Genomic DNA, 23692 nt, shown 5'->3' with positions numbered 1-23692 from the left:
AAGCTTCTCCTAAATTGAATAGATTTATGACCCCAAGTCTATGATTTATAGTATTCTGTTTCAGAATGAGGCAATCTCTGATCAACTCATATACTTACTGTGTATAAAATAAGATTATAAGAATAGCTCATGTATGATTTATCTAATTAAGTGTTATATTTTATAGCTAGTTGGCAACTGTGTCTATAGTCAATTGGCAGTTAGCTGCCCGAAACTCAAACTGATTTGGTTAAACAAAGACAACAGCTATAGCTGTCATCAGCGGTCAGTTCCTGTGATGCCGCCTGCTCCATGGCCCATGTGTTGCAACTGTGAGCAGCACTTCCAACTAGTTTGACTGTCCATCTCTCTCCGCTGCCCTGTGGGCGTCTCCCTGACCTGCTTGCCGTGTCTGCCTTTCCCCCTGCTGTTTGACCGATGCTTGCCATTTGAGCCTGCTCCCTCTCTTGTTTTAGGATTCGGCCACCGAAGCTGACCATTCCCGGTGCGAGCAATAGGCTGTTGTTTTTACTTCATGCTCTTGCATTTGCATTGAGACTTGAGACGCAAGCAGGCGGCTGCTGCTGCTGCTTCTTTCTTCAGCAATTACAGAAGGTCCAACCACGCAGTCCAGATTGCGACTGTCCTTGCGTTCCTTGTACAATCTGAATTCGTTCTCTTCTTCTCGAATTTCTTTGTTTTTCTATCCATCGTTTTGTAATTTTTTATTGAAAAATGTAGAGAGAAAAAAAAAACGAAGAGCATAAAAGCCCCCTTTGCGGTTGCATGGCAGGTCATTTCGAGGAGAGCAGTCAAGTTTGTGTGATACCACTACAGTTTACCATTCCTGCAGCAGAGAAGAGAGAAGAGACAAAGAGCAGGAGATTGATGGAATACTCCTGGCCTGGCTTGTACGACGCCGGAGACGCCGTCCGCAGGGCGGCGTCAGTATCCGGGCCTTATCTCCTCTGCGCGTTGGCCTTGTGGTTTCTGTGGGAGCAGCTGTCGTATCTCCGTAAGAAAGGGCCGCTGCCGGGGCCGCTCTTCGTTGTCCCCTTCCTCGGCAGCGCGCTGCCGATGATTCTGAACCCGACGGGATTCTGGTCGCGGCAGGCAGTCCTCGCCCGTGACCTCGGCGTCTCCGCCAACTTCCTTGTCGGTCGCTTCATCGTCTTCGTGCGCTCCACCGAGCTATCCCACAAGGTGTTCGCCAACGTCCGCCCCGACGCCTTCCACCTCATCGGCCACCCCTTCGGCAAGAAGCTCTTCGGCGAGCACAACCTTATCTACATGTTCGACCAGGAGCACAAGGACCTCCGCCGCCGCATCGCTCCCAATTTCACCCCCCGCGCCCTTTCCACCTACATCGACATTCAGCAGAGAGTCATCGTCGCTCATATCCGCAAGTGGCTCGCCCTCTCCGACTCCTCCCCCAAACCTATCCCGCTCCGCATCCTCTGCCGCGATCTCAACCTCGAGACCTCGCAGACCGTCTTCGCAGGGCCCTACCTCACCCCGGCCGCGCGCGATCAGTTCAACCGCGACTACAACCTCTTCAACGTCGGCCTCATGGCCATCCCCTTCGACCTCCCCGGCTCCGCCTTCCGCCGCGCGCGCCTCGCCGTCTCCCGCCTCATCCAAACCCTCTCCGGCACCGTCGCCCTAAGCAAATTCCGCATGCGATCCGGCGCCGATCCAACCTGCCTCATCGATTTCTGGATGCAGGACTCCCTGCGCGAGAACGCGGAGGCTGAGGCCGGCGGCACGCCGCCTCCACAGGAGTCGAGCGACATCGAGATTGGCGGCCACCTGTTCGACTTCCTATTCGCGGCGCAGGACGCGTCGACGTCGTCTCTCCTATGGGCGGTGGCGGCGCTGGATGCTCACCCGGAGGTCCTCGCAAGGGTACGAGCGGAGGTGTCGGCGCTATGGTCGCCCGAGTCAGGGCTCCCGATCACGGCGGAGCAAATCCGGAAGATGCGGTACACGGAGGCGGTGGCGCGGGAGGTAGTGCGGTACCGACCGCCGGCGACGATGGTACCGCACATCGCCAGCGAGCCGTTCCAGCTGACCGAGTGGTACAAGATTCCAAAGGGCGCGATCGTGTTCCCGTCGGTATACGAGTCGTCGTTCCAGGGCTTCACGGAGCCTGATCAGTTCGATCCGGAGCGATTCTTCTCGGAGGAGCGGGCGGAGGACCGCGTCTACAAGCGCAACTTCCTGGCCTTCGGGGCGGGCGCGCACCAGTGCGTGGGTCAGCGCTACGCCATCAACCACCTCCTCCTCTTCATCGCCCTCTTCGTCTCCCTCGCCGACTTCAAGCGCCACCGCACCGACGGCTGCGACGACATCGCCTACGTTCCGACCATCGTGCCCCGCGACGACTGCACCATCTACCTCGCCCCGCGCCGGGCCCCGCCGTCCTAGCCAATCCCTGCGGCTGTAATTCTTGCGTGGATAATTGTTAATTGATTCGGTGCTACGTCATTGTTAACGTCAAGTGTAATTCGTTCTTTTCAGTCTTTGTGATGCATCGGTTTATCTTGTTGTTCGGGTGGGTCATTTTATTAGTTTTTAATTGTTATTTCTTACCTTCTTTTCCAAATATTTCTTGGAGGTGCCCTTAAATTTTATTTATTTCCTTTTATTTAAGTATAAAAAAATTTGTGAAAAATCAATAAGAATTTTGTCATGTAATTTATATATGTCATGCCAATATTGTTATCTCTTCACGCCTTCACATTCCGTCTACCTAACATTAATATCATGCAAACGTTATTTTCCAACTATTTTTTGAAAAGTAATCTTGCAAAACAATTTCTTTTTTCTTTTTTCTTCATGAAATGATAACTACAAAGAAAAGTTGTATCTTTCTTACACCTTCAATTTTATTATTTGTTAATCTTCACATTCCATGTGATATTTTTCTTGCTTTGTTGTTGGTGCACGAGTTCTATATTTTAGTCATTATAAAAAGATTATCTGTAAATAACAACACCTTCTAGATAATTTCAAATCCAACTTGTTGACTATTCAATTTATTTGAATGGGTAGTTTGAACAGGATTGATCAAATAACTTATTTACTAATTTTAATAGGTTAACTGGCTTAATATCCTACTTGGCTTAGTCGAAATTGATGAGCCAATCGATATGATCTAGTCTATCAACTTAGTCATATAAAGAGATAAATTCCCTATCAACCATGCGAAAAGAACAACTTTGATCCATTCCACAGATGACTTACGAGGCCAATTCAATCAATAAATAAGTCAGTCAATTAGGTACTCAATTACCTTAATTGAGTCGACTAATCCAGTGTGCTAGATAATTTAGTGAGATAAATGAACCCATGAACTTGGCCATGCCTCTAAAATACATATCAGTCTATTCTTCCTTGCCGATAAGAATAAAAAAAAATAAATATAAATATAAATAAATATAAATAAGGAGAATATAGAAAAAGTGGTAGGTGCAAGGTCAGCCAGCAGCCAGCTGTCCTTCCAAACGGCGTCAGGCGAAGGAGCAGCCCAAAACGACTTGATGACAAAATTCTGAGTCAAAGTCAACCATCACATAATTAACTAGTCAAACATCATGAAAGACAAACCGATTTAATAAGCAATCGTTAAAATTTTCAAATTATTTATTTATTTTTTGTCAACTTTCTTGGTTGTGGCCGGAAGGAATGCTCTTCTTCTTCTTTGAATCTTGGTGGAGAAAGAAAAATCCTTACGAATGATATGCACACTTGGATTTTCCTTCCTTTCAAAGACTATGGTAAAAGTCAACCCTTTGAATTCAACGGTCATATAGATATATAACTGGAATATAATCGAAATGAACAACCGGATTTTGATCACGTGTGCGGTGACGTTGGATTTGAGACTGTGTGACGTGGAAAATAAAAAAGTTAATTAAAGGAAACGTGTAAAATATTGTTAATTATATATGTATATATTTATATTATATTCCTACTCTATCATTTCATTTATCCAAAAAATATATTTGTACGTACTATAAATTAATTTTTTTAAATAAAAAATATTTTTAAGCCAAGTTTGATGTGCCGAAATGGTTGAGCCAAGTAGATGATTAAGTGGTATAGTAAATAAAAAATAGAAGCAGCACACACTAAATAAAATAGATATAATTTAAAGACGGAGTAAATTTGAAAATGACATTAAAAAAATTAAATAAAACATTATCTATTATCTAAAAGAATATATTATCATTATAATTTTTTTATCTATTATTGAAATTTTTATCTACTCAATTAAGAACAAATTATTAATTTTACCATTGTTTGATTAAAAAACTTTTTTTTTCTCATCAAAACTTTTTTATTTTTAAATTTTATGATCATCTTAACTAATCCAAATGACTAGATCTTGTCGAGATTAACACCCTTGTGAATCTTCGTAATAATATTTGCCATATGTCATTAGAGTTTCTTTATCACGTTGTTAATTGAGATGTTTAAGTGGCAATCATTAAGAAAGTGTGAGGTCCCAATGCATTATTGGAGAAATTAAATATTTTGGATAAGATTTGGCATATATCATATTTTTTTTATTAAAAACCATTACAAATAATATATTTGAAATGAATACTATATATATATATATATTTATAATTTTAATTTAGGTATGAGTGTGACATGGCAACCAAATCAACATTAACATAATTTAAACTGAGAATTAATGAATCAAACTTCAAATTACAGAGGATATAAAGGATGGAAACTCACTAACTCAGTAGGCATCTGTTTCCGTTGAGATCGCCTGGATATTGATCTTTACAGATTAGATCATAATACTCATAACAACATCTAAGTTTGAAACTCAACTGTGATAAATTTACAGAGTTTTTTTTTTTTAAATGGATAATGGATCTATTGACCGTTAATCGTTCGAATTAGAAAGTGATTAATGGGAAAAGCTTTCAGCAGGTGCACTTAAACCAGGGTTTTCCATTTGCTTGCAGCAACGTAACTCCGCCATGGCGGGCGCTTGCATGCGCTCCGCCTTCCTCTTCTCCGTTTCCTCCCGTGGCGGCGGCTTGACGTCTGCCCGGCAGACCGGCCAGAGGGAGTTCGAGCGCAGCCACTTGTCGATGCACTCGACGTGGAACGCGCGCCGGCACTCAGGCAGCCGCCTTGCCAGCTCCCCCTCTGCCACGGGCCCGAGGCAGACTGCTCATGTGTGACCGGCGGCGGCTCCAGCAGCGACGCTTTCTTTGTTCCTGTCGTCGCAGGCTCGCAGCGCACGAAGCTCGGCAGCGCGTCGACGGCCAGCTGGCTAGGCCAGGCTTCGCGAAGCGACCTGTCGTCGTCCTCGCCGCACAAGAAAATTAGAGCGTAGAGAAAGCAGAGGAGCATGCAGAAGGCGAAGATGAAAGCGCCGCTGTTACTTACCAGGAACGAGGACATGATGACGACAATCAAGAAGAAAGAAGAAGAAGCAGGATTTGATTTGGTGATGGTCGAAATGAATCCATCGATTTGTTGAACACTGTTGGGCTTGAATCTAGCTACTAGACTTGTTCAGACAGACAGAGATAAATGGTCATTGTAACTTTCCATTGCAAAGTTATCACAATGCAGTACAGGTAAATGTTGATTACAGAAGCAAGAAACTGTATGTCTAAGCAAAGAAGACAAAGACATACTCAAGATAGTGTCGATTGAGCCTAAAGATGTTGTTGTTCTTATCATTATCTCTGACTCTTGATCGATGATATACATTTCTACAATTTGGTAGTTCATTTTAGTTTTTATGATGCATAAATGTTTGCACAAGAATTAATTAAGAGATTTATTGTAACACAATCATGAATATGAGAGATCATGACAAGGGAATTCAAGTCAATTAATTTAGACGAGGAGGAGGAGGAGAGCTTTATTCTTATTTAAGGTAGGCATGTTAATGTCATTAGTGTGGTAGTAGCTCTTTGAATTCAATCTACTTAATTGTCTCTCTTCCTACTCTTTCATGGACCAAACTTAGAAAGAATTATCTATATATATATATATATATATATATATATATTATATGACTATTTTTAAATTTAAAGTTCAAGAATGATCATATATTAAAAAGTATTTTCAAAAAAATTGCTATATGGTTATTTTTAAGTAAAAAATATTTTAGAAAAAACATTTCTAAAATCAATCTTTTTTAAATAAGTCCCAAAGGTTTTTGGTCCAGGTTTGAGTGAGTGAGTGAGTGATGGATGGATGGATGGATTTAGGGGTTGGATATCCATGACAAGGAATAAGCTTTGGGAATGCTACTGATTCCTGCTCCCATCTCTTCTGTCACTTGTCAGCCTTTCTTCTTTCTCTCACTTTTTTTTAAAAAAATTTAATTTTATTTATTTATTTATTCTTAAAAGGACATAAATTAAAAAAAATAAATATTAATTATTTAGGCACAGAGAGGCAGTGAAGAACAGAACAAAACAGAACAGCACAGAGCAGATGCACTGGGCCATGCAAAATTGTCAAAGCGCAGAAACAGTGCCTCACTCTCTTAAAGTCAAGGAAATAAATAATTAATACAACAAACAAACAAACAAAAATAATGCTGTACAGCTCGATCAGTACTTCAACTCCCCAACGCCCCTCGAGATTCATTTTATTTTATTTTATTTTATTTTACCTTGATTTTAATATTTTATTTTATTTTCTAAAATTTACCATTAATATACATAATTATATTGTGGGGGAAAAAATATTAACCTGCATTTGAAATTGCGATTTTATTTTTTAATTTTGAGTGTTGGAATTAGGCAAGGTAAGGATGTGTTGTGGGAAATTGAAATGTGAAAGGTGTTTTTTGAGAAAATAACGTCGAATAATAGTACTGTTGATGGTATGTCGAGAGGACAAGGATTTGACTTATGCGACTGGCGAATGCGACCATGGAGATCGAATCCAGAATCGAATCGAGACGATTGCCGGATGGGTTGGAGCTGGCGCCTCGCCGGCGATCGAGTCCCATGGGGGTCTGTTCTATAAATTAATAGCTGGAGAAATGGTTCGCCCTTCTTCTTCCCATCTGCCTCCCAAAACCGCCCCTTCCGCCTCCTCCTGCACTTGGCCTTAGAAGGTACGATAGCAAAAGGCGAGGGAGGAAGACGGGGCTGAATGCTTTTGCATTTACCGAGAAAGGAGCCGCTTTGCTCGCAGATTCTCGGTGGAGTTCGAGGAAATGGGACCATGCGCCCTTGTTTTTGAGCTGCAGTTGTGGTGGATGGCCGAACGTCGCCAAGGTGATTCCTTTTCGCCTCTTCGTGTCCTTTGATGCGTTTAGGGGTACAAAAGAGGGTTGTTGGCGCCTTGGCCGGGGGAATTTGAGGAACGTAGGAGTGAAAGGTCGGAGCTTGGCGTTTCTCGTCTGGCTTTTTTGAAGGGTTTGGGCGTTTAGTGGTTTTTATATATATTATTATTTTGAGGGCCTGTGGAGGTCCTTCCTCCAGCCCTGTGCCACCTCGCTGCCATCCGTACTTTAACTCCTCTTTCTTCTTCTCTTCTCTTCTCCATTTCTCTTTCTTCCCGAACCCAAAGCTAGCGACGTCTCTCTCTCCACATCCTTCTTTTTCTTCTCCATAGCTGCTGAGAACTCTCCTCCTCTTGCTTTGGAACCCTTCTCTTTTTCTCTCCCGCACATGGCTAAAGCGCGATAGAATAAAGCAAGGGCCGAAGAACGGCCGGAATGCTTTCTCGTTTACCGAGAAAAGAGCTACTTTGATTTAGAGATTCTGTACTAGAAAAAAAATGCGATCCTTCACCTGTTCTTGAGTTGCATTTGTTCTTGATGAATACAAGGTGATTCCTTTCTCCTCATCGTCTCGTTGGGTGGTATAAAAGAGTGTCTTGGTTGGGTGATTTTGCGAGGGTGGGAAAAGGCCTGGCCTTGGCGTTTCCCATACTGTTTTGTTCGGTTTTCTTTGTGAACAGATGGCGGAAGAGGGTTTTGGAGCGAAGGTTCGAGTTGTGCGGTGCCCTAGATGTGAGAAGCTTCTCCCGGAGCTCGCTAATTTCTCGTTCTACCGCTGCGGTAGCTGTGGAACCACACTCCAAGGTGAACCCCAACCCTTTCTTTTTATTTCTTCGTTCCCTTGTTCAGCAATTTGTACCTGAATACTAGCAGAGTCCAACATTTTTGGCTTGATTTGCCGGATCAAATACCTTGTTCTGGTTTCTTCTTGTTACAATGTGGTATTGACATTTAGGTAGGCTGACATTCATTTTATGGTTATGAATCACGCAGCCAAGACGCCTAGTGCAGGCTCTGGAGGTTCTCCTGAAAACACCAAGGGCGAGAGCGCCAAATATCTTGAGGTCTTGGACCATGTTACAGAAAAAAAGGAGCTTGGTTCAGAGAGAAGCTTGGAGACTGATCACGAGGGGAGTCGAACAGAGAGCAAGTTAACGGAGTCATCTCCACAGGGAGCTTCCTGTTCCCATAGTAAAATTGTATCTGCAAACGAGGATGACGTTATAGGAAGGGATACAATGAGCTCAGAGTTGGATGGTCTTGAAAAAGAAACCGAAACAAATATCACAGTCGCCGCAAATGATCAGAATCTGAATGTAGCTGAAATGAGTAAAACAGATGAAGAAAAGGGAATAGATGGGTCAGCTGAATCTGTGCAAATAAGAGTTGAAAAGTTGGACCGAACACCCAGGGTTCCCATGGCAAGTGCTCAGTCTCTGCATCGCGGGGACGTAGGTCCTTCTACTTATCATTCCAATGCTAGGCATCTTTATGGTGAAAATAAGGCTGAAAACCAGCAGAATATGGATGATGCTAGAAGAGTCGACTACCTTGAGCAAGATCGAGTAAAGCTTTTGAGAATGCTTGATGAACTTAGAGATCAAGTACAGCGAACTTGTGAGGTATCCGACAGGCAGAAGACAAGTGTTACCTTGGATAAGAAGACCAGTTGGCCGAATTCCTATGCCTATGATGACCATGCAAATTGGTTTCCTGAAAACTCATCCTCGTCGAACCTGAATCCATCTCAATGTTTGGCTGCCACACATGACCATAATGCTGGTGGGTTAAATTTTTGTTCTAATATGCCTGCTCAAAGTCATTTACCTGGTTATGGGGATCCTTTTGCTCATAGGAGAGTTCCTCTCCACCTTGGTGATTACGCACAACGACAGATTGACACTTTTGGTTACGGGCAGCTTGATCCTGATCATGTCATGCCTTATCATCATGATGGTTTCTATCATCAGCCAGCTTGCTCATGTTTGCATTGCTATCAGAGGCCATTCTCAGTTCCTACTAGGGCGCCAACTGCAATATTTGACCACCAGAGGTATCCCTATCCTGCGACTAATCATGATTTTTATACATTTGATGGTCCATCGAGTTTTGGTAGCAGAAGTTACAATTTGAAGCCAGGAAATGCTCCTTTACCCAGGTTAGAGCCTAGACCATATCATAGAACCATGTTCAGCAAGAATGCTGCACGTTCTTGTCGATCCATTGATGGTGCTGCTCCATTTACCATATGTTCCAATTGTTTTGAACTTCTGCAACTACCAGAAAAATCATTTCTGCTGAAGAAAAATAAGTTCAGTTTGCGTTGTGGTTCTTGCTTTAAGTTAATTTCTATCAAGTATGAAGGAAGTAGATTTGTAATCTCTTCAGCGACGGCATCCTCATGTTCAGAGAACCAAAATTCTTCCAATAATAGCCCAGTCAATTATGTTCAGTCTAGCGATGAGAAGCTAGTTCTGCCTTACGCTTTCTCAATTAATGATTCAGAGTTGATAGAAAAAGGACATGGTCTGCGCTCGAGTGAGTCAGATAAAACACATGTTTTGTCTTTATCTTCCACTACATCTGGCTTTGTCGAGAGCCCAGAGAGTATGATTTCACCAAAGGATGTTCCAACCTCATCTGGCGTTCCCTTTGAAAAGCAGATGATTTCACGAGTTCCAAGCTTACCACTTCGTGAACATTTTGGATACTCACATTCTGATCAATCAACTGATGGATCTGGAAATGGTGGGAGCAGGAGTGTACGCTCTGCTCAAGAGAGAAATATGTGCTCAAGTGGAAACTTGAGGCAGAATTCTGCAAAAGACGTGCAAGTGGCTGCTGAGATGGATTTGTCAGATGATGAGAATGTGCCAGCAAATCTGTCTCATGATTCATGGGACAAGATAAGCAAAGATGAAGTTCAACCCAGGGTCATTAAGAGTAGTGATTCTTTTTTTGCTGGCCTGATAAAGAAGAGCTTCCGACCATTTAATCAATCACTTGGGCATAGTGGATGTAAAGTTTCAGTCAATGGTCATCCTATCTCTGATAATTTAATAAAGAAGGCCGAAAAACTAGCAGGTCCAATCTCTCCTGGCAATTATTGGTGAGTTTTCTTTTTTCCTCCAAGCTGAGTTGCATTTCTAAAATACCTTGGATATTTTATTTGCCACGACCAAAGAAAATTTTCCTTATTAAACCGTGGAAAGCAATAATCTTGAACTCGATAAATTTGTAACAAGAACATGAGTTCATTTAAGGCTGTTTGTTAATCCTTTGACTGATAGCTTGTTGCCTATCTATATCACTTGTCTTCCACTCATGAAATGCCATCAATTTACCATAGTCCAGTTTCCTTGTAATCTGCAGTGAGTGCAATCTTCTATCTTAAGTACCCTTTCAGCTATGTTAGCAACACATGTTTAATTGTCACAGAGATTGAACCATTTAATATGTCATGATCAACTTGTCCAACCACAATTCACAAAGTCTTAGTAAATGTACATCCTAGACATTATATAATGACTCAGGTGCTACTCAATTTCTTCAAGTTAGGGAACATATATAGCCTTGGACAGTATAGGCGCTATGCTACAAAATTGTTCTTTTAATGTTGGCTATGGATCCGTTGTTTCTAGGTAATTTTTTTCATATTGATGTGCCTTGTGCTTCAAACCTAAACTTGTTTCATTGACAGAAAGCTCTCTGTTGTTGATTATTTTAGATTGTTGTTCTTACAAATAGCTTCACAATTCAGGTATGACTACCGCGCTGGATTTTGGGGTGTGATGGGACATCCAGGCCTTGGGATAATTCCAGTAAGTGTAAATTTATGATACCCGTATATACAGGTGCTCCAATTCACATAAAGTTAAACACAATCCATTCTTATGGCAGCCATTTATTGAAGAATTCAATTATCCAATGCCCAAGAATTGTGCTGGGGGAGATACTGGTGTCATTGTGAATGGCAGAGAGCTTCACCAGAAGGATATGGAGTTACTTGTTGGTCGAGGGCTTCCATCAGGCAGAGGTTGTTCTTATATAATTGATATCTCTGGTAAAGTTTGGGATGAGCTATCTGGTGAAGAGCTAGACTGTCTTGGTAAACTCGCACCAACGTAAGCTTCCTGACCTTTTCTGATTTGCAAAGTTTTGGTTCTCTAATTACTTTAGATGTTCTTTTATGGTCATACTGTAAACATAGGAAAAATAGTTGGTGGTTCATTTTATACAGATCTTTTCTGGCTTAAAATGTATTTATGCTAGTGTTCGTTAACCTTCTTCAACTATAAGGAAACTAGCAGAGGCACTGATTCAAGAAGAATCGAACACATTTCTTGTAGTAGCTTGGAATGAGGATTTTACCTTTTAACTTGTCTCAAATAGAGTTATTTACCAATATACTTAGAAAATCTAGTTGCTTAAGCATGTTGAAAAATTGATAGCAATCACCTTTCTAGCAAGAGGATTATATTTTCTTCACTTGTCTTAATGTTTCTTCTATAACAGAGTTGAGAAAGTAAAACATGGATTTGGCATGTCTGTTCCCAAAGTAATTGCTTCTTCAGCAACAACCTAATCAGTCGATGGCAACGACAACACTACTCATCTCATGAACATGTCCAAGTGCTGTCAATGTGGTATGGTGATGTTGTGCTACAATTATACTGCGAATGTTCTCTTCTCCCTACTGGATTTCGTCCGCTAAGCTTCAGCTGTGCTATGTATTTGACCAACCAGTGTTCTTGTATTGTTAGGATTGAATCATAATACAAATGCGTGCGAACTATGTTACTAGAACTCAAATATAATGGTAGTTGCGTGGATCTCTCTTCTCTTATCAATCGCATAGTTTTAGATTTCTAGCAAGTTTAAGTTTGGTTGTATTGGCACATGGTGACAAGGTGAGTAAAGTTTTTCAGTAGGTTGTCAGAAACCTGTGAAGAAAGTGTCGAACCAAACTGAACTACTTTTGGGTAGTCGAAGTAAATGAGGTTTTGGTGAGTTTGGAATCATGTAAAGGTTGGCCATCATTTATTACAGACCTGGGCGTGTCAGTCTTGTTTGGTGCTGCAAGAGTTCTTGTGATGTGAATTGGGAGCATTTGGCTGGAAACCATGTTCCTCTGTTTCTGATTCAGACACTGTTCGTGTCTCTGTATACTCCACAGAGGTGCATTAACTGCAAGCTCTTTTTCGTTTTTTTTTATAGAAAATATAGCCAAAATAATCGATTCAGTTTTTTTCACTAGTTCTATAAAGGCCATATCCAACAACAAAATGCAGTATGTAAACTTGTTAGGATCAATTCTTTCTCTGTGGCATTTGGTCGAAAAGTCTAAGTGCCTCTTCACAAAGCCCATGACCATGCTGCCAAACCAAACAGAAGCCATGAATCATCGGGACAAAATACCCATCTCTGACATCTTGATGAGCAGCAATTTTGCACCTTCATTCTTCATCTGCTCGCACAGGCCATTGATAAAGCCGGTGTGCTATACCAGATTTCCCTTAGCTCTCGAGTCTCCTGCTTTGCACAGCCCAGCGAGGGCACAATTCTGTGCATGGACTGGGCACCAATCCGATGAGCAAATGGAGTAAAATGGAGTCGATCCGATCATTTGCGCATCTGCCGCAGAACTCGGAGAGCATCCAAGGCCGGCCCTTTTCCTGCTGTAAGCTTTGGTCAAAGTGTCGCGAGAGATCGAACATTTTGGCGTGTGAGGTCGAGTCGGCCAGCCAGACTCACAGTGGCAATTCATCAGTAATGTCGGGGGGTCACGACGTCAGCAGCGGCACATCGAGTCGCAGAGATCGACGGCGGCACCGATCCTGCTGAGACTGATAAAGGAGGAGATAACTAAGCTAAAAGATCGCACCGGCGAGGAGGGCCGCGGCGGCGGAAGGACGAAGGAACGAACGTCGGAAGAGATGATCAGGAACGTGGCCGGCGTAATTCTACTCCGCCGTGCTTGTATAGCCGGTACCTAATTTAGTAATTTAAAAAATAAAATAGATATTTATGCAAAATAAGAACATCTAATTTTCAAGTCATACATATAAATAATAATTAATGCACGAATATTGTTAATCACTCTAGAAATTTCTATAATCAAAATAATAGAAATTATTCCACCAGCATTAATTACAAAAGGAACACTTGTTCATGTGCAACATGCAGATGCAGACCGTGTATTTAATTATTTAATTAAAGGAGGATTTTTAAAAATACCCCCTAAGATTTACTTATTTAAATTAGAATATCATATACATATATGTGTGTGTTTACTGAGCGAGATATTGATGAGGAGAAGGCACGAAGGATTCATACTTCATTAATGAATGATGATATTCATTCCCATTCCCATTCTTGCTGGGATCGATCGATTGATTACTTGGGCTGCTGCTATTAATTTGTGCGTGGGACAGAAATAGGAGTAGTGGATGGAAAATTGATGGGAGGCAGCAGCAACTGCAGCAGCAGCAGCAGCAGCGGAAAGGAGGAAAAGAAAGGAAAGGAGGGAATGGAAAAGGACGGCACAAGGGAAACACCAAGCCTTTTACTTTATTCATTGATCCTCCTCTTCCTACTTTCTTCTGCTTCTGCTTTCAACTTTCTGCTTTCTGCTGCTGCTGCTGCTGCTGACTCAGACACGCACCCATCCCGGCCACCATCGCCATTCCATTCTTCTATCCGCGATCTTACGTCTGCAGCAATCAATAATTAATAAATTGATTAAAGCCGTCGAACGAGGATCGCCCATTCAATGATTAGTCAAAGTCAATCTCCATGAACATATCTATATATATGATATCATATGTATGTATGCCTGCATGTTTCACGTTTCGGCACTGTCTGTTTACCTGGGGGGACAGAAATTGACTCTGACAATTGGATTGATTGATGGTAAAAGAGACAGTGACAAGGTTTCGGTTGGGACGAGAGTTTGGGATGAGCCGAGGACTGGGATGTGGTGGAAGATGAGGGCTCAGGGAGAGGGGAGGGGAGGGGGATGGATGATACGCTCAACTCCTTCCCATCTTTCTTTACAGATTCTCAGATCTCTCCCTCCTCTCGTGTAAACAGGATCTTCGACTTCAAATACCTCCATCTACTAAGATCAATTTTAAAAATAAAAATAAAAAATTAATTAATTAATGCAGGGGGAAGAAATGAGGAGGAGGTGTTGGCAATCTGAAGGGCAGCCATCGTCTTCACCACCTTGTCGAACGCTGTGCTGTCATTGTCGCAGCAATTATAAACCTTTTTTTTTTGTTTTGTTTTTTTTTCCCTTTGCTTGGCTTCGGTGTTACCGCGATGGAGTGAGATCTGCATCCAATTTGGTACATCCGATCCAGTAAAATCCTTTGCAGAGGGAAGGTGGCTTCTCTTTTGGCAAAGTGACTGCAAATCCAACCAAAAGGCAGTAAAGAGGAGAAATCCAGCACATAGGATTATAGGAAGGAGAGAGAGAAGAAGGGAAGATGGATGGATGGATGGATGGAGGAGGAGGAGGCAGCACTGAGAAGTGTAAGGATGAGCTGCCATGGTTGTTGCCTTGGGAGATGGGTTGAGTGAGTGAGGTGAGGTTAATCTTTGAGGCTTTCCCTCCCTCCATCTTTCATCTCGCATCTCTCTCTGCCCAAGACTGCCATGGATAGCTTGGGGTGTTGTTTCAAATTATTAGCTTGGGGTGTTGTTTCAAATTATAGGCTGAGGCCCACGTCTTGAAGCATTCCATTCCATCATCATCTCTACTAAACGCCATCCCTGTCTTCCTTGTACCTTGCGTTGTTGCTTGCTGCAATGTGAAGGGTGAGGTGAGATCTCATCCAAGATCCAATTTTTATGCTGCGTTTTGTTGAAGAGGAGGAGGAGGAGGAGGCTGGTGTTTGGTGATGGAATTGTGGGTCTTGGATGGCCAAAGCTTGTGGAAGAAGCAGGAGGAAGAGGAGAGCGGGCATCTTCGACGCCAGGCGCTATCAGTTTTGCGGTCGCAGGGGAAGTGGTGCTAGATTCGTGGCGGGGTCGTGGAAAGCTGGAACAGGGAGGGAGGAAGAAGGAGAGGGATCTGGATCCGCGGAGAGCTCTATATCTTCCGATTCCGGCGGAAGAAAAAGAAAGCGAAGGAGGAGGAGGAGGAGGAGGAGGAGGAGAGGCAGGGGAGGGCCGAGAAGAGGAGGAGCAGAACTTCCAGCTTCATCAGTTGCAAACCAGCAACCAAAGCTCTTCCTTTTTCTCAGCTTCTGCGACGGCTTCCTCGTCCGAGTATGCTCGGCAGCTTCCGGAGAGGACGGGGGAGGGTCACGACCTCGGTGGCTACGGTCAGCTGCTCTCCTTCGTCCACCACCAGCCTCCGCCGCCGCCGCCGCAGGCAGCAGCGCAGACGAGGTCCAGGTACGGAGGCCGGGGGAAGGGGTCGGCGGCGGTGGGGGAGATCGTGGAGGTGCAGGGCGGTCACATTGTGCGGGCCACCGGCCGGAAGGACCGGCACAGCAAGGTGTGCACCGCCAAGGGCCCCCGCGACCGCCGCGTCCGCCTCTCCGCCCACACCGCCATCCAGTTCTACGACGTGCAGGATCGGCTGGGGTACGACCGCCCCAGCAAAGCCGTCGATTGGCTCATCCAGAACGCGAAGGCCGCCATCGACGAACTCGCCGAGCTGCCGCCCTGGAGCCCCACTGCCACCGTCGCCGCTGCCGCCCGTCCCTCTCGCCTCCCTCCCCCGCCTTCCGATCGACTCCCAGCCATCGACCACTCCCTCGACGGGTCCAGAAAGAAGCAAATTGTGGTAGTCGACCCAGTCGGCTCTCCTACTGCTTTTAACTTCGACAGCGGAGGTACCTGCGGCGGCGGCGGCGGCGGCAATGCCAGCACCAGCTTTCTTCCGCCGTCCATGGACACCGACTCCATTGCCGATACCATCAAATCCTTCTTCCCATTAGCAGCTACACCCGCCGCCACCTCGCCCTCTTCCACTCCTTCCATCAGATTCCAGTCCTACTCCCCGGACCTCCCTTCGCGAGCCGACAACCAAGTCAAAGACCTCCGCCTCTCCCTCCAGTCCTTCCAAGATCCAATTTTTCACAACCCAGAGCCCGTCCATCAACACCACGGCCAATTCCGCCAGAGCCCAGCTCCTCCCACTCACTTCCCTGCCACCGCCCAACTGGCCTACGACGCCTCCATCGGCTGGGCCGCCGAACAGAGCCAGCGGATCGTTCCATGGAATGTGGTAGATCCTGCCGCTGGTGGTGGCGGAGGAGGCTATGTTCTCAGCTTCCCACCACCGCAGGCGGTGCCGCTGCACTCTATGCTCGGTCAAAGCCATGCTTTTCCTCAGAGGGGACCCCTTCAGTCCAGTAACGCCCCGGTTGCCCGCGCCTGGGCCAACCCTGCCGAGATCACCATCGCCGATCACCGGATGCAATCTCCGTTCTATCCGTCGAATTCCTCGATTGGATTCGCCACCGGCGTCGGCTTCTCAGGGTTCCGGATCCCTGCGCGGTTCCAGGGCGAGGAGGAGCACGACGGCGTCAACGACAAGCCGCCCTCTGCTGCCTCTGCTTCTCGCAACTGACAGATTTCAAGAAGAAGTAGAAGAAGAAGAAGAAGAAGAAGAGTGATCATCACCAATCTCCTCCTCCTCCTCCTCTGGTAATTCCTTATTCCAGTCCACCATTTTCGAGTTTTAACACGTTTGTTTACAGCGTCTGGATTCAATGGAGGAGGATGGTGATGGAATGTGAAAAAGCCATCACTTCTGGTTCAATCATGTTGCTGCCTCTCTTCTATCTGTCATTTGCTTTGCTCCGTGTCACGTTGAACTTTCGATTCCTGTCTTAGTAGTAGTAGTTATCGTTCATGTCACTGTTGTGCTTGCTTCCTGTTTGTTCTTCAAGGTGTGATGGGTTTTCTGTTTCCGGCTTCAGCCATTAGAGAGAGACAGAGCGAAAAAGAGTGCAACTGTGCAACTGAACTCTTAAATTTGGAAATTTCATTTTGCCTCTCTTTCAGTTCCATTAATAAACTCACTCCTTAGCTCACTCTGTTTGGAAACAAATTAAATGATCTTTTTCTAACTTTCTCGATCAGATTACTATTAATTTTTTTTCTTCTGCTTTTTGCAAAAGAAGCAGCAAGCGCTTTCAATTTCCTGAAAGAACCCAAACCTTAGTGTGCCTTTTAATGATTGCACATCTCCAACTCGGTTGAAGATTCTGCTGTGTGAGTCTCTTTCTTGGAACAGTGCAGCTTTATATTAGGGTTCGCCATATCCATCAGAGAAGCTCCTTGTTTATGATTTTTCAAACTGTTATTTTCAGTTGGAATTGCCCTAGGATTCCTTGTTCTTCATCTGATTGGTTCGCAGTGGGTCTCTTGTCTCAGTTATTAGTGGAGTTGAAAGAGGTGAACATTTAATATTCTTCTTCTCTTTTCCTTTTCCTTTTCCTTTTGGCCATTGGAATTAGAACCAAACAGTGAAGAAGAAGCTTACTGCTGCTTCATCTTCCAAACCCTACTACTCCATTGCTTTCATGGTCCTTGCTGATTCCCACTAAGAAGATGTTGACAAACAGCTCATACCGATAGTTACGATCTTGCGAGTGTTGTAGGACAGCACAATAGAGGTGGTTACAAAAGCAGGTTTGATCCCGGCTCAGGGTCTAACAATAGAATTTTGTCGAACTAGCCAAGTTGGTTGAACTGCTCATTAACTTCAGTTGCACCTCTCCTTGGAGGTGGTTAGCTAAGGTTCTGTTTGCTCCAGAGCACCGACGATGGGCACCGATGGTGAAGCTCTTTACTCGGTTATAGTGGGTGACGGGGAAATGGTGGTGGAGCTCGTCGGTGGAGGCCAAGAAAATGCCTGTGCCGCCGTCGCCCTTGCCCAACCGCTCGCTGGCGATGACCACGATGTTGTTGGCGTCGATGTAGCCGATGTTGTCGACCTGCTAGAAGTCGAGGCCGCGTCATGAACTCACCTTGACCACCGCGGAGAGGACGATCGCAGCCTCACCTTGAGTTCGAGGAGAGGCCTCAATGGCGGCGAAGAGGTCCATCGTTGCCTCGCCTCTCGCGACAGGCACAGAGAGGCCAATCACAGCTTCACCTCTTCCGATGGCCACAAAGAGGCCGATGAATATAGAGAAAGAATGTCTAGCCTTAGATAGTAACTCCTTTCTTCATGTTCCTCCAAGCTTAACAATTATGTTCATGATATAAATGCTCAGAGAGAGAGAGAGAGAGAGAGAGAGAGAGGACAGCAGATAGCAGAGCAGCCATGGCCAACTCATTTGTATTGTAATGTAAGCATCTGCTCTCGCAGCCAAACAATACATACGTCCATTTTTCTTCTTCGTCTTCTTCTTCTTCTTCTTGAAGCTTCAAGTAGATGACGATCGAGGGCAAATGGGCTCCCATAGGAATGCTTCTCCTTCTTCGTGTCGAGGACAAAACTGATACATGATGCAGGTCCACTTATAAGCTTCAGGCAAGGCAAGGATGAATGAACAGTTTAATTATATGCAAAATAAATACGTATATATATGCTGTAAAATAAAAAAGAAGAAGAAAATTTCACTAAGCTTCCAACTCATATCATTGACATGAGTTCCAAAAACCAAATAAAGCCAAAACCTCCTTTAGATTCCTTCAACCACATGACTAACAAAAGTCCAAACATTAAACGATGAATAATTAGCTAGCTAGTACTCTTCCTTGAATATTAGTATATCCTCATTGTCTTTAAACCCTAATCCTCATTTCTCCGCACTAATCGAAGCTTACATTCTCACTTGTTTCACTCTAAAAAAACCTTCAAGAGATTCGCAATCTAGTTTCGACTTGTATCGAGAAGATCATAATCAAACAATCCAAGCATAATCAAGTGTGGCTAGTTTCCCATTTGCTATGAGATCGAATCGAGATGGAAAACTTAGATAAACATAAGAATTTTCAAATAGAGTTATGCTTAGCTAGTTTGTTAGAAAAGACTTATAAGTAACTTTTCATTCAAATATTATAAGAACCTTAGTTTTAGTAATCATATATATATGACAAGATCAATATATTATAGGACCACACAAAGAGTTGATATTGATGACAAGTGCTTCCATGTCTCAAATCATGTTTTGATATATATGCAAAAGCGAACAAATTTATAGTTATTAATAGGTCTAACTAAGTATACCAATTTAATAGGATTTTCATGTAATGACAACAAATACAATGAATCCCGGCCTACTTAAACAAAAAGTGGATTATTGACATGATTTCAACTAGATTTGTCGTGTCCACTTCCATCTAAATAATATTTGATCATCCATTATTTATATTATTAGATGGAAAACTACTTAAAGAGATTAATTTAGAGATGAGAAACAAACTAACAAACATTCTCCTCTCTTAAGGACATTCAAGTTTTTGTGTAATCGTCTCGTGATATAAATTTAGACATCTTGTTGGATCAAATGCAAAATAATTTTTAGTTTATAACTTGTTCGTATGTAATATGTCCTATATTTGTAATATTAGGGAGAGCGAGGTGGTAGTTGGATAATATTTTATAATAAATTATTTCACCATAAAGGCCCAAAATATCACTGAGTTGCCACGTGTTCACGCCACCGCAATGGCTTACCTCCACGTGCCTTTTAAAGACAAGCTCTGGCCCATACTGATTTTTCCAAAAAAAAAAAAAACAGAGGCTATTTAATGATTTTTTACATTAATTTGTCTCGAAGAAAAAAAAATTGGAAAACTGACCGGAAGCGTCCCGTTGCTTAACCGAGACATTTTTTGTAGCGACAAAAATAAAAATAAAAATAAAAATAAAAATAAAAATAAAAATAAACGAGAAAAAGCGAAGCAGATTCTTTTGGCAGTGCGGCCAAGTGATCGGCCTCCGGCGACGCGCAGAGAAGGGTCAGTCGCAAGCAAAATAGTTGCCGATATCACCATAGAGATCGTCGTCGGCGAAGTCGTCTAATCCCGAGACGAGAAGGGCGTCGTCCACGTCTTCATCCAGCAGTTCGATCGGCGCCGCGTGGTCGTGGATGAAACCCGAGCGGCTCCTCGGTTCCGAAGCTGAGAAGGCCGTCGAAGATGGCCTCCTCCTCTTCGAAAGGCAGGAACTCTCCCAGATCGAACGGCGGCGGGATCGTCTGGAAGGCTGACGCAGGAGGTTTGGACTTTTGTTCTGGTTGGGGGGCGGTGGAGGAGGAGGGGGCGAAGCATCGGAGGACGGAGGTCGGGGATGTGACGTCGAGGGGCGACTCCTCGCATGAGGAGTCGTATCGGCCGGAGGTGGAAGCGATGTTGGTTTCCGAGTGCTTCGGACGTTGCGATGGTGGAGCAGAGCAGCCTGACTTGGCGGCGGCGGTGGGGAAGTTGGTGGTGGCGTCGGGGCCACGTAGCCTGATGGCGGCACAGTCGTAGCTCCTCGCGGCCTCCTCGGCGGTGTTGTATGTGCCGAGCCACACGCGGGTACGCAGCCACGGATCCCTGATCTCCGCTGCGTACTTCCCCCACGGCCGGCACCGGACTCCGCGGAACCTGCGCTCGCCGCCCTCCTTGCTGGCGCCCGCAGGTGCCTGCCGTTCTGCTCGCTTCTTCTTCCGGGCCTTACCCTTGCCTGCCTCCGCCGAGCCTCCGGCGGGGATCTCTAACCGGGCCTCCTGCACGAACCGCTTCATGCGGCGGCGCCCGCCCTCGTCGCTGGAGGAATCTGTGGCGTCATCGTCGAAGCAGAAGATGCGGATCACTCGCGGCCGCGAAACTTCCGACGCCAGGCGGCGCCTCGGACGCGACAACCCGCTCTTCGCCGTCCCGACTACTTGCTCCGCCTTCTTCATCACCATAGCTTCGACCGGCCCCGCTCTAATCTATCTCATTCGCTTCTCCTCCCCTGCGCCCGCCATTAAAACAAGAATCCACCATAAAAATCAAATCTTTACCTCCCCGAAAGCTCAAAAAACAAACCAAACACAAAACACGTTAAAAAGCTGCAACTTTTACGGAAGAGCAATAACGAATCTACGATTCTTCACAAAACTAAAACGCTACCAAATCCCCAGAATCCAATTTGCTAACCACTGAGCTATCAGACTGCGGATTCGTTAGCGTTTCGGTACTACGAAACGTCCATTTCAGACTACCAAAACCTTACCAAATCTTCTTGGATTCTTACAAAAAGGAGCAGAATCTACCTTAAAAACTCGAATCGCCTGCAACAAAGCTCACCATACAAGAAGTTGAAGAAGCAGAGCAGAACAGAGGACGAAGAGAGAGAGAGAGAGAGACAGAGAGAGATGTTTAAGCTTCGAAGGAATGAAGTGTAGGACTTTGTGGCAGAAGGGGGGAGTGGTGAGCTCGCTGTTTTATAGGATCGATCGACAGAGAAGCACATTATTTTCTTTTATTTTACCATTTTTTTTGGAGCTAAAATCGATCCAGTAGTTAAAAAGATGAGATTTTTTTGGGAATCCATGACCAGGCGCTCGCCGCATCCAGGCGGTGAGGAGCTGGCGGTGGCCCCCGCGGCTGTCGCTCAATTGGAACTCTTGATTCGCTGTGGAGCTTCTGCGCGGTTTACTAAGAAAGAGGATTAATTGCAGTTTGCCCCTTTTAATCAATTAAATCTCCAGTAGAATTTGAATCTCAATAAAATCGTGATAATATCTTTTTATGTTATGATCAATTATAATTTTTTAATTTATTTTTTCGTAAATGATCATGTGACTGACTGTGTAGAACTGTTGAGTGATAGATTCTATCATTTTATAAAAAAGTTTATGATAGTTTTTAAAATATTTTCTAATGTTATTTAAACTTTTAAACATTAGAAAATATTTAGTGTCGAGAGGACCATTTCGAGAATAATTAATATATACATGTTAAATGTATTTTAAAATTAGTAAACTTTAGTATTTTTAAAAAAAGTTATTAATTATTTGGAAGGAAATATTCAAGGACCAAGAATTTAATTTCATGCCATTCATTTCTTTAATTTCGGTTCAAATTAGACAAAATTGAGAAACATAAAAATTTACCCATTTAATAAATATGAATTAAGTAATAAATATTATTTCTTTCCTCTGATTCCATCCACGTAAATAAGAAGATAAAAAAATAAAAGCCATTAATTTTTAACATATAGTTATGGGTCATTTAATCACAATAATGACTTTCTTATGTACTTATATGTTTATTATCTTGAATAAGAGAGGTATAAATTGAGATTTCTCTAGAGGTTTTATCCACTAAAATAGATTAAAATATATTTATGCACCTTAATGAAAAGAGGAAATATGAATATAATAAAAAAAATATTGCAATTTATTTATTTTCCAAGTGGAAACCTTAAATAGATTCTATTTAAATCAATTTTTTAAAATAATTATTGGGTAAATGTCCTCAACATATTATTAAAACTAAAATACCTTCTAAAATTTCTATTTTATTGGTAAAATGTCTCTGTGTAAGATTGAAAAACTTATTTGCTGATGGATACGAAGGTATTTATAAAAATAATAATATCAGAAACATTTTAAAATTTAAACCAGAGGATATTTATTTTTTATTTACAGGTTTAACTTCAACCCATCAAAAATAGATCCTCACGAGATTGCAATGGTAACAAAGAAAAAACAGTCGAGGACTAAAAACCAAAGATATTCTTAGATGTAGTCAATTATTATGAAAAACATGAGGGACTTTTTTGAGTAAATACCTAGTCCCTTGTGTTTGCCACTGGTTCTAATAAATTAAATAAGCAAAAATATATATATTTTTATTATTTTTAATTAATTAATTAATTCACTCTCCAATCACAACTAGACTGCTCGTGAGTGTTTGCAGGGAGGAGCACGAGTTTATTGAGCAAACGTGCACCACACTAACTCTCCATCTTCATACTTCTCACAAAATTAATAATAATAATAATTTAATAATTATTATTATTTTCTAAAAAATAAAATAAAATAAAATAAAAAATATATATTAATATCCCTCATGTGAAAGAAGACAATGGCCAAATCATCTTCCCACTGAGATAACATTGGTGGTTTTAGTTTTTGGCAACTTGTTATAGCTTGTTCTTCAACACGAGACCAACACGTGATGGGGCGTTTGATTTTAAATGTGGTTCCCCTCGTAAAGTTTGAGGCCAACCCCTTGATTCTAGGGTTTATGTTTCATTCGAATTGTCATACAATTTATTATCTGAGAATTCAACAAAATAAAAGCTCTCTCTCTCTCTCTATGTATATATGTATATTCATCCCGACAGCAATTTTATGCACGAATTCATTCCCTCTTTGAATGTATGTTTGAAGAAATTTAGCACAATTAAAGTGATTTTAAGAGTATGTTGGAAGTTAATTTGAAACCGAGTTAGTAAGAAATTTTAATAAAAAATGATTT

At 43.0% G+C, this 23692-nt stretch overlaps 4 protein-coding genes across 4 annotated transcripts; 3 read left to right on the top strand and 1 right to left on the bottom strand.

The window, feature by feature from the left end:
* The first annotated feature begins 43 nt into the window (after window positions 1-43).
* LOC141824321 (cytochrome P450 710A11-like) lies at window positions 44-2596 on the top strand. Its single transcript, XM_074711583.1, has 2 exons — window positions 44-361; window positions 456-2596. The coding sequence occupies exon 2, from the start codon at window positions 766-768 to the stop codon at window positions 2404-2406; it is 1641 nt and encodes a 546-aa protein (XP_074567684.1). The 5' UTR covers window positions 44-361; window positions 456-765; the 3' UTR covers window positions 2407-2596.
* Window positions 2597-7452: 4856 nt separating this feature from the next.
* Window positions 7453-12312, top strand: LOC141824320 (uncharacterized). Its single transcript, XM_074711582.1, has 5 exons — window positions 7453-8065; window positions 8255-10370; window positions 11022-11082; window positions 11162-11385; window positions 11777-12312. Exons 1-5 carry the CDS (start codon window positions 7942-7944, stop codon window positions 11844-11846), a joined length of 2595 nt encoding a protein of 864 aa, XP_074567683.1. The 5' UTR covers window positions 7453-7941; the 3' UTR covers window positions 11847-12312.
* A 2455-nt stretch (window positions 12313-14767) lies between these two features.
* On the top strand, window positions 14768-17268 carry LOC141823615 (transcription factor TCP3-like). Its single transcript, XM_074710904.1, has 3 exons — window positions 14768-14797; window positions 14980-15087; window positions 15135-17268. The coding sequence occupies exons 1-3, from the start codon at window positions 14768-14770 to the stop codon at window positions 16845-16847; spliced, it is 1851 nt and encodes a 616-aa protein (XP_074567005.1). The 3' UTR covers window positions 16848-17268.
* Window positions 17269-20143: 2875 nt separating this feature from the next.
* Window positions 20144-21598, bottom strand: LOC141825595 (ethylene-responsive transcription factor CRF5-like). The gene is given in 3 exon segments (XM_074712976.1): window positions 20144-20328; window positions 20330-21176; window positions 21478-21598. Coding segments are annotated over 2 exon segments (933 nt in total). The 5' UTR covers window positions 21130-21176; window positions 21478-21598; the 3' UTR covers window positions 20144-20195.
* Between the last annotated feature and the right edge of the window lie 2094 nt (window positions 21599-23692).

Source organism: Curcuma longa, chromosome 3 (genome assembly GCF_044706935.1).
Source record: "Curcuma longa cultivar G26 ecotype Majalengka, Jawa Barat chromosome 3, ITB_CL_G26_1.1, whole genome shotgun sequence".
NCBI lineage: Eukaryota > Viridiplantae > Streptophyta > Magnoliopsida > Zingiberales > Zingiberaceae > Curcuma > Curcuma longa.
Note: the sequence above shows the minus strand (reverse complement) of the source record. Positions and strands in the feature narration are given on the sequence as shown.